Here is an 11,482-nt window from a genome sequence, read left to right on the forward strand (position 1 = left end):
AAATGTCATTTTTATATGATCATTTTTAGAACATAACTTTAAAATGATAATACATATGATCTTAAAATAATCTGTGATGTGTTTTCCAGAACAGACTGATGAACAAATAGATCTTCCCTCTCATTATATTTTATGATCCAGTCAGTCTAATGAAGAATAATTAATCACTGTTCAATCTTATTCATGTACATTCTTCTACAATTATACAATATAGACATTCTCTGACTATTTTAAAACTCTACTGTAAGAGTTTCACAGGTCTGCTTAAGGTCACTAGAGTATGTCTACATGAAGATAAAATACCTGCAGTTGACTCAGGTCAGCCACAGCCATACTGTGGGGCTTTTATCCCTGTGTAGGCATATCCTTAAATACTTTATGCTAGTGGTTTAAATTAGACAAAGGCCATGCAGAACAGGATTGGAAAGCTGTAACCAACTCCTTGATGCCCATCCCCCTACACGTAAAAAAATTTGGCATGGAAGTGAATTAAATACTCCATCTTTTTGTTCCTGATTTTTTTTTAAATTAATTTATTTTCTTCCCCCTGCCCACATTTAATAATCATATCAATTTTCTTCCAGAATTGAGTGTATAACGCATGACTTTATCCCAAGGCACCATCAATATTATACTCATGGTAAAGTAGTTTGAAAAACAGTGGCGCCTGTAACCTTCTAGTACCACTTCCACATTGTCCACCTATCACTGGTTTTCTGCTTAAGAGAATTTACCCAGCAGAGCAACCCAAAGGCCCAAAAGTTTTGCTGTCTCTCCTGAAAACCATCAGAAAAATGTTCCTTCCATACTCCCAAAGCTCTCAGTTGTTGTAAATATATATATTTTTCAAGACTATTATTCTGAACTACATAAAAGCAATGTTATGGTGACTAGATTCATCGTAAGGTAGATCTGAATTTAACATTAACTAAAATTTAGCATGTGTTTCTGATATAACACAAGCCAGTGACAAACTGCAATTAGTCATCAAAATACTACAAGTGGAGCAGTCATTAGTGCCTTAATAGGAGTTTTCAGACTCCACTGCTCTTTTATTAATTAGCCCATAATAAGATTTTACAATAATTTGCAAATAAATGTATTTCTGACCTCAGCATCTCTCTAGAAATCATGGACAGAGGAAAAACTAGTAATATCCTTTCCAATGACATCAGCGAAAACCATAACACTCAGGTTTGAAATATCTAGAGATCCCAGAACATTATGATCAAATCAAAACGAGGCAGATTTCTCCTTTAGACATCTCAGGTAAATTATGTTCTATGCAATTTGGATGTTTCAAGTGCATGAGGTCCTCTCTATTCCGTTTCCATAGCATTATTTGTAAGAACAGGAGATTTCGCTCATATCATTGGCCAAAATTTCTTCTCACACCACTATGCAGTGAGCTACAATACTGCTAGTTTGAAGAAGCTGCCTTTTATCTGCACATCAATGATAGAGCAAGGATTTAAATTTAGCACTGTGTGACTTCCAACTTTGTGCTCATCCCTCCAGATCATGAAACTGTTTATAGATATGATCACGAGCAGAACCACAAGACAATTTGTTCTGAAAAATATACACTGCACTCATCTTAAGTCCAAATACAGCTGAATGTTCTAATAATTAAGAGTATTATTATTTAGTATTTGTACTGCAGTAGCACATAAAGGATAAATCAGGACTGGGGCTTTATTGGGTTGGGTACTGCGCAAACATAAAATGACACTGTCCATGTCTCAAGGTGTTTAAATATAAGACAGCTGAGGAAATCTAAGGAACAAAAAGAACTCTAATTCTAAAAGTGAAATGTTTAGATCATGATGATACTATAACAGCACACATTACTTAACCAATTTTAACTCTAATCTAATGCATCTTTTTTTTTCCTTTTTCATTATTGCATCCTTTCATTGCCACCTAACTAAACTGTCTGCTATAACATTTTAAACTTTTAATAGTTTCTAAAGCAACATTTTATAAAAGGAATAAATTCAAAGACTATTTTCTAGAGATGAATCTAGGGTGAGTATGGATCCAGATTTCACTAGAATTGTATGGTATTCAGAGCCAGAATTTTTGGTTCCTGAGTTTCTCAGTGACTTTGGCATTCTAGACTGAAAGCTGGTCACTGAAAACAATCAGAAGGATTGGCAAAAGGAGACATCAGTACTGTGTAGTACATCACAGTGTTCTTCTTAGCCTGCATGAAATTCTTTTATTTGGAGGGAATTTTGTTTTATTGTGGGAGGGCTGGGAGCAGCGGTGGGTCCTGCCTCTGGGAGTGGGGGCCTGTGGGAGGCCGTGGGAAGGGGGTTGGGTGGCCCCCCGGGGAGGGAGGGTGCACGGGAGAGGGGATAAGGTCCTGCTCTCAGGGTGGAAGGGGTGATCCTGGGGGAAGGTAAAGGGTCCTGCCTATGGAAATATATGGGTGAAGCCCAGAGGAGGCATCAGGTCGGGTCCTGCCCCCTGGTGATGGTTTTGAGTCAGGTCCTGTCCCTCTGAAATCCCTGGGGGATCGGGGTCCTGCTCCTAGGGAACGTGGAGGGAAGCCATGGCGAGGAGGTGGTTGGGTCCTGTGCCCAGGGGATAGGAGGGGTCTGCAGAGTAAGCCTGCCTATACTCAACCCATAGCAATGGCTCCTGTCCTAGCCTCCTTCTCCAGGCATTGCTTAAGAACGTAGAACATAAAAGTGGCCATACTGGGTCAGAACAAAGGTCCATCTAGCTCAGTATCCTGTCTACCAACAGTGGCAAATGCCAAGTGCCCCAGAGGGAATGAACAGAACAGATAATCATCAAGTGATCCATCCCCATCGCCCATTACCAGCTTTAGCAAATATAGACTAGAGACACCATCCCCACCTGATGCAGTGTTGCAGCGCTGCTCAAGTTTGGCCCAGCCACCTCTCCTTCATGACCAGTGGAGTGGGGGTCAGATGGGCCAAATTTAAATGAGTTGTACTGCGACTCTGTGCACCAGGTCACAAAGCCTGGAATGGGGGACTGGGCCAAGCTCTGTGGAACACGAGCAGCGGCTGCAGGATAAGGTTTTCATTTTATAGGTTGTTTTTATTTCATTTTGTGTTATTTTGCATTTGCAAAAAACACGAGGCTCTAGATGACTGATCTGCTTTTTATCCATACAAAAGACATCTCATCGCAAAGGACTAAACTAGTTTTATAAAACAGAACAGACTAACAGTCTTGACATTATTTTTGGTCACAGAACCATGAACAGCAGATATTTTGCTTAAGTGGAAAAATTCTGGTATAGCTATATTTTCGAGGGAAAAAAAACCTGCTAAAGGCATAATTTCTACAATAACAGAACTGCAGTAAAACACGTCAAAGTATAATAATAAAGCTATCAAAATATACCTACATAATTTGGGCTTTAAGTCTCTGCATTTCAAACAATCTACTTCCAAGTGTTGAAATAATATCAGAGATCAAAAATATAGATTCTGCAAAAAGTATGAAAATTAAAGAGCTACAGGACTACAACGTATACAGTGCCTTACTATTCAAAGATTTAGGGCTCCATTATGCTTTAATCTATATTCCACATTTATGTGACTCTCCTGGAAGACTATTCTTCTCATTAAAACTCATGAAAACTTGGCATTCTCCCTCCAAAAATGTGCTGTAAAGCTAAGGAAACAAACCTAGCAGGTTGGGATAAATCTCAAGTGAGAAAACATAAAAGACTCAAATAAACAGAAAGCAATAAAGAGTCCTGCAATAAGCAAGGACTCCTAAAAGTTACTTTTAAAAAATGTGTCTGTCTTTAATAAAGTTGCCTTCAGCAGCTTGCTCTCACAAAACCAGTACTTAACAACCAGATCAAGATAGGTCTAATTTTAGCAACTGCTGCATGGGTCATAATTTCACATAGGTGAACTCTTCTTAAAGCTGCATATCTTTGATATCAAGTATAGATGCCTTCCATGACCACTTAGTTTTCTATAACTAACATACAACCATATTCCACCTTCAAACTCTGTACAGATATCTTGCTCCTTTAAACAGGGATTCCACAATTTGATCAAGTACAAAGTAATGAGTGGCCTTAGTGAAAAAAAAAATTATCTAATACTTCAGAACGCCTTACCCTTTTGAAAGTATCTCAGGGGAACAACAAAGTGAAGATGTTATTCCACACCCATATGAGGTCTGTTTGGTTCTCTTAATAACTACAGTGCGATAAAACAAATGATATGTTTTATTATTATTTTACCAACAGCAGTTGTGTTTTTGAAGGCAAATCGATTCAGAATGTTTCATGATGTTCCCATCTCCATACAATGCATATGGACACCAGCAGTACTTGTGGAAGAGAGCAAATTTTACAGGAATTGGGAGTCGTAGAGACAGGAGAACAAACAAGGAACTCGAGTCTAGCTGTAGACAGATCCTTTTAAAGAAAAAGCATCTTAACTGAATTTTAAGTAACAAACCTGATTTTCATCCTGTTGACTCAACCTGTACAAATATGCAAGGGTGCAAGTATGTTTGCACACATTTGCTTCAATTATTTTGTAGGGGCAAACAACTTTAATGTCTCATTTAAAATTATGCAGCATTTAACATCTGCTGTCTACGATACATTGAATGTATTTAAAACATTAATTTAGTTATAACTTAGCATGTTTTAATGTCATGTTTTCTTATGTATAATTGCATCTTCCAAACATAAGGAATTAATTTCTATTTTACTTATAGGCTATTCATAAAAATATTAATCTTGTTTGTATACTTTTATGAATGCAAAGTGAATAGTTATGTGAAATGCTCTAGTTATTCCATGGTACTGTACATCTCTTTTAAATTAAGTAAAAGTCAAGCTGCACAGGTCATGCATAATAAGTGGGAATGGCCATGGTTTGAAACAGAATCTTACTGGTAAAATTGTGTGTGATTATACTTGCTCAGTGGCATACAGACATGTCTTAAATTTGCTGATAGTCCATTTGTTATTCACTTATCAAACATTTTATCAAAATGTTTGTAATTTCTTAATACATCACTGTACGCTGCATTCTAATTTCAAAGTCAAAAGGGTGCAGTCTAGTTATTTCAACATATGAGGGGGAGCCAGGAACTTTGGAGTGCCAAACCTGGCTCTTCGAATGATGTCTTCTGAAGCTTTGGGCAAGGCATACTGGGTTCGACTCTGCAAAGTATCAGCATCTTGCATGATCAAGTTCTTAACCCCTGCTTTGATTTCACCTATCTCACGGGGGTATTGTGGGGATTCATTTAGTTAATATCTGCAAAATGTGAAGATGAAAAGGGACCGTAAAAAAATAATTAACAAAACTAAATTTCTTTTTAGTCTTTTTTCATATTTTAATCAGACACCACTTTATTTTTGCCAAGAAGCAAGACTAGCAGCTCTCAGAGAGGAGAAACCAATCCTATTGAGCAGATAAGAGGGGTTAGCTAATAGCTGGAACTCTACCCTTGAGAGGGGAAGGGTAATCAAAGTTTTACTGATGTCAATCTGGAATAACTCCACTGAAGCAATGTGTCTCAGTTACAATAAGATGTCAGATTACATTCCCATTAAGTAACAGACTGCATATTGTAAATTCATTTCCTCCCACATTCTCCAATAAGTAAGTATACTTTGTTTCAAGTTTTATTAATGGTAAATATAATTTAAAGGCTAGATATGATTATATGAAACATGGCTGACAAGATGCAGGTATTATATTTTTAATATAGAGGATTTTTTTCCTTTTAAATTTTCTCTATATCAAAATTTTAAAAATAAGAATCCATTAAATGAAACCTGCCTGTCAAAAGTATCAAGAAGCATATTCCAAGATAGCAAATAGTATTTCTAAGTTCTCTTAAAATTCTTGTTTTCTTCCATGTGAGTAAAACATAGAAAGTGTTTAGAGAGAAATGAGCACTAAACCGCTAAGAATTTTCAAGTATCAGAGGGGTAGCCGTATTAGTCTGGATCTATAAAAGCAGCAAAGAGTTCTGTGGCACCATATAGACTAACAAACGTATTGGGGCATGAGCTTTCATGAGTGAATTTTCAAATCATTTTCATATTTTTACTCTTTAAAAACCTTTATTTCAACTTTCAGTTTACCTTTGCAATTCAAAAGAGAATCTTTTGTATACTTGTGACAAGGGAACATTATGACAGGCAATGTATGTTCTATTATTAAGGACAAAGCAAACATGAAGTAATTTAGTAAAAGAAAAATAATTGGGGGTATCGGGAATATTACTCTTTGTTAAACGTCTATGATGCAAGAACATCCGCATTACTAATTATATACAATAGTGCATCAACTGATAAACATTCTAAATGGAGGGCAGGAATAAAGTTATCTACTGGTTGAGTTAAATTTCTAGAAATCAGGACTCCTAGGTCTATACCAAGAGATGCCATTGTCTTGTTGTTATACCTTGGTCGTGTTACTTTACCTCTCTGATGACTCAATTTAAAACAAAACAAAACAAAAACAAAAACAAAAACACAGCATTAGAATATTCTATCTACTTTACAGGCTGTTGTGACGCTCCATAATTTCATTATGGACGCTTCTGTCTCAACTCCACTTAATGGATAGGTTTAGACACTGTTCTAAGCTCTATTTTGCATTGCCCTCTAAGTCAGGGATCTCAAACTCAAATGACCATAAGGGCCACATGAAGACTAATACATTAGCCCGAGGGCTGCATCACTGACACCTCGCCCCTGCTACCCCAGCTACACTCCACCCCTTCAATGAGGCCCCGCCCCTGCCCGCCTCTTCCTACCCCTGCCCCTATTCCAACCTCTTTCCCAAATCCCCACCGCCGCCCTACCTCTTCTTCACCTCCTCTCTTGAGCATGCGTCTCCCTACTCCTCCCCCTCCCTCCTGGAAAGCGCTAAGCACCACCAAACAGCTGTTTGGCAGTAGGAAGTGCCTGGAGGTAGGGGGAGGAGCAGGAACATGGGGGGGGCAGCGGGTGAGGAGAGCTTGACAGCTGCAGGAAATAACTGGAGGAGGGGCAGGAGGAACTTGGTGGTCCCCAGCAAATAACTCCATGTGCCATGAGTTTGAGACCCCTGCTCTAGGTTTTGATATAAGTAACTGATTTTCATACAAATTGGAGTATTTAAAAAGGAGGGAAGAATTATTTTTTGGAGAATTTGAGAACCGAAGGAGTTTTTCTGCTTTTTAATTAAAAATTAATTGGCTTTACATTCTTCCACAGTGCCTAAGGCTTCTTTGGCACAGTAGTGATAGATTCAAACTTCACACTCAAGAATCAGATCCTTACCCACTTATGAAGGGTGAATTTTTAATTGGTAGGGCTTTTTTAAAGAAACAATTACCTAGGAGTATTAGTCCTTAGGAGCTGAGCCATAGACATGTCATAGACAATAGAAGAGTCTGTAGCACCCACATTGAAGTCATAGGGCCTCCATGTGGGCACAGCAGTCCATCCTCATGCAATATACTGCAGGAGCTAGGGCTTACATTTGTATTTTACACCTACTGCTTTTACACCTGATCAGCCATTAAACACTAGACCTTAAATAACATTTTTAAGGCCATCTTAAATTCCTCCACTTCACTCTGTGATATGATTTTAGCACCCAATATCTTACAAACCAATTTAAGCATATACATAAAGGTGTGCAAGATCAGAGGTATCTTTTTATTGTAAAGTTAGTATACAAGCTTTCTTAGAAACAAAACTATAACATTGGTTTCCACTAGCCATTTAATTGGGTTTTGGTAGAATGATGCAAAATAAGGGTGTTGAGTTTCATTTTTCTTTTCTTGTGGCAATGGGAGAAGGTTATCTGAAATGACTTCGTCAACTTATTATTAAATCAATAATATTTAAAATTGGTGTGCGTACAAATGCTACATTCAGTGCATTTTTAAACAGAACATAAGAGGAAAGCCAGTATTTCCCTGGGTGACTGCTTCTAGGTAAATACAAGACATCTAGAAGCAGAGTCACATTTTAAAATGTCAAGGAAAAAAAAAAGTGACTCAGTAACTCCAACAGATATTTCTAACACACCCTAAAAGATATACAGGTAATCATGAGTAAGGCTAAGTTTTGGTCACGGGGTCACAGACTCCATGAATTCTGCAGAACTCCATGATTTCAGACTGCAGCCACTGGGAGCTTCAGGGTACCTCCACCACCCATGGTGGCTGGGAAATGCAGGATACCCCTGCTGCCTGGAATAGCAGGCCCCCTGCAACTCCCCAACTGCTGGGGGGATGGGAGGGAGGGGAAAAAGGGGGAATCCCCTGGAGCTCCCCAGTCACCATTAACCACCCTAAGGCAGGGGCTACAAGTGGCTAAGGCGGAGACACAATAAGAGTGTGGAGAGAGCCAATGAAGTGAGGTGATTATGACTACACAGACCCATGTCACGCCGTCCCCGCGCCTACAGTGCAGAGCCCCACAGTCTCCATGGCGGGTACCCGCCCCGGTCACAGGCTCTGGGCCATCGGTACGAAATAGCTCCCATGTGCCTCTTCTGTCCATGCTGGAGGCTCAGAGAACATCCCAGGCCAGTGCCGTGCAGACCAGCCAGGGCAATGCCTCTCCCAGCCGGACGCCCCTGTCGATTGGGGGCCCCGCTCCGCAGCACCGTAGGAAGGAGCGACCAGCTTCCTGCGCAGCCGGGAAGCCCCAGGGCAACTGTCGGCGGAGCAGGCCGGCTAGGATCCCTGACGGGAGGGCGCCCCCCGTGGCCCTGAGGAAAGAGCTGGGGGCAGACAACGGCTGTGGGAGGGAATCGGGGGGAACTGCTGTCCCCGCCCGATCTGCTGTCGCCTATAACGTGTCCCGGGGGCAGAACCGCTACCCCCGCCCCATAGCAGTTGGAGCCAGGACAGACGCTCACCTTAGCCGCCATTTTAGTGACCCCTCCTCCTGTCCCGTCCCCCAGCAGCGGGTTCGTACGGCAAGCGAGGAGGTCAAACCAGTGCTCTGCTTCCGCGGGACCGGCCTGGCACTCCCGCCCCGGGAGCGTGACAGGCGGTGGGCGGGGCTAGAGACGCCGCTCATCAGAGCCTGCCTGTCAGATTTGAATATCAAGCGCGCGCGCTAATGCAACGAGCTAAAGGTTTCTTCTCGAGAGGCTGTAATCGGGTTTTGTTCGTCATTGCTAACAGCTTGGCCGTTCCCCGGGAGTTCGCCTTCTAAATTTCAACTTTAAAAGAGCATGTAGCAACACAATACGCTCATTCACAGAGCATGTAGCAACACAATACGCTCATTCACAGAGCATGTAGCAACACAATACGCTCATTCACAAGCTGCAGGGGCTCAGAGTGACACCTACAACATAATGGGGTTTAGCTACAATATTTTCCAGCTGAGGTAAAGAAGGTAACGGCAAAACGAAGGACAGCTCCTGACAAAAACACAGGCGTGCGAAAGAAAACGTATGACCTCAACTGTGAAAGGTAACCCAGAGCAGGGTTACAGTTTTGAACAGTCAGCCAAGTACCTTGTGACCCTGAGACGTGGTGGCAGAAGCTATGAAAGTGACTGGACGGATTAATATCAGTTATGTCTTCTCCCATTGAAATAGGAAACTTTAATCACTCATGTTTCTGGGGAGCAAGAGAGCTGGAAATATAATTCAAGCTTCTGGGAAGGAATAAAGTAGAAAAAGCCCTTTCAAGCTTGTAAGAAGTGATGTGCTTCTGACATGTATTATTTCAAAGGGAGGGATTTTTTGGAGAAAATTAATCAGAGAAAAAGGAAACTTGATCTTCCAGTCTGATCTGGCTGCTTTGTGCTGAGCCAATGAAGCAAAACAGCCAGGAAACCAGCTTAATCTGTGTAGGAATCCTGAGATGGGGTAAGATTGTTGTAATGACTTGGTTTGTATGCCATCCCGTTCCCAGCGTCTAGCACAGGGATCTCAAATATACAGCCCCTGGAGTTATTTGCTGTGGCCTGTCAAGCTTCTGCCACCCCCCTAAATTATTTCCTGTGGCTGCCGAGCTCCCCCAGCACGCCCTGTCCCCGCACCTCTGCCTACTGCCAGGTGCATCCTGCCACCAAACAGCTGTTTGGTGGCTTAGCACTTTCCAGGAGGGAGGGAGAAGGAGCAGGGAGCTTGGCAGTCAGGGGAGAAGGAGGAGAAGCTGTAGGGCAGGGATTTTGGGTAGTGGTTGGAATAGGGGCAGGGAGGGGGAGAAGTTGAGGTGGGGACTTTGGGAAAGGGGTTGGAATGGGGGTGGAGAAGAGGCAGGGTTGGAATCGGGCCTCATGGAAGGGGTGGAGTGGGTTCAGGGGTGTCAGTGATGTGGCCCTGGGGCCAATGTACTAGTCCTCATGTGTCTCTCCTGGTCATTTGAGTTTAAGATCCCAGTTCTAGCATAAATGAATATTGGCATAGCAATGCTCAGTGTTGCTATCCCTAACTTTTAGGCACCTTTAAAATCAGTAATATTCATAAAGCCTCAGCTAGGTTTCCTACAAAATAAATGTGGGGAGGTAAGCAGCTATGAATAGGATTCATAAAAGCCAAAATGCTAGGGGGCGCCCTGCCTAAACTAGCCAATAGGAGATGCCAAGTGGAAGAGTGTGTGGTAAGCCCCACCCCTCACAGAGAGTTCAGTCCCTAAATCTAGGCTTGAAGCAGTTGCCTGTCTCTGTTTAGGATTCTCAGCTGTGAACCCAAAGCCAGGTGCCTAAAGGAGTTTCTTGCAGTAAGCTGTGCGGGAGGAGAACCTTCCTCATAACTTTTAGTGATTTGGATACTTACCAGGGATGTGGGAGACCCCTCCCCCTTCAATTCCGTCCTCTGCTTGAGGGAGAGAAGGGAGATGCTACCTCTCAGGAAAATACCTTAATGACTGGGGTATGGTATATTCTGAAGGGGGGAAGATGGTGCCCTCCAATCTCTGCTTTTAAAGCTGTTCCACTTTAGACAAATAATTGAAGAGTCATGGTAGCCAAGGGGTGAGATCCTAGATCTCTCACATGCTGAGTGAGTGCTCTCAGCAAAAGGCTATAGAGTCCTTGTGCATATGTCAAATTGGCAATCCTATATTATACCATTCCAAAGAGTATGCAGTAAACTAATAAAAATATTTTACATAAATGAGAGAATGTTGAAATAATAGCTTTTTATTAACTAATGAGAAAAATGATGAGGCTGGTAATGAACTTGAAGCTGTGTATGAGCGTGCATATGCCCACACAACTGAAAAGGAAAAATACATTTTAGATATGGTCCCTTATGTATTCTTCGAAATTATAAAAATGTGTTTTAATTCTTTAGTACAGGGGAAGGCAACCTATGGCACACGTGCCGAAGACAGCACGCGAGTTGATTTTCAGTGGCACTTTCACTGCCCTGGTCCTGGCCACCGGACTGTGGCCTCTGCATTATAATTTAATTTTAAATGAAGCTTCTTAAACATTTTAAAAAGCTTATTTACTTTACATACAACAATAGTTTAGTTATATATTATA

The 11,482-nt window shown here is 41.4% G+C and overlaps 1 protein-coding gene across 3 annotated transcripts in view; it reads right to left on the reverse strand.

The window, feature by feature from the left end:
- APOOL (apolipoprotein O like) overlaps positions 1 to 9,005 on the reverse strand; it is a 46,650-nt gene extending 37,645 nt beyond the window's left edge. Inside the window, exon 1 of one of the 3 annotated variants that reach the window (XM_030575301.1) lies at positions 8,892 to 9,005. In XM_030575301.1, coding sequence (XP_030431161.1) covers positions 8,892 to 8,903 — 12 coding nt within the window. In that variant the 5' untranslated portion in view covers positions 8,904 to 9,005. The remainder of the gene's footprint in view (positions 1 to 8,891) is intronic. The other 2 variants (XM_030575302.1, XM_030575300.1) reach the window with 2 other exon arrangements.
- Positions 9,006 to 11,482: the final 2,477 nt, after the last annotated feature.

This window comes from Gopherus evgoodei, chromosome 9 (assembly GCF_007399415.2).
Source record: "Gopherus evgoodei ecotype Sinaloan lineage chromosome 9, rGopEvg1_v1.p, whole genome shotgun sequence".
In the NCBI taxonomy this organism is placed as follows: domain Eukaryota; kingdom Metazoa; phylum Chordata; order Testudines; family Testudinidae; genus Gopherus; species Gopherus evgoodei.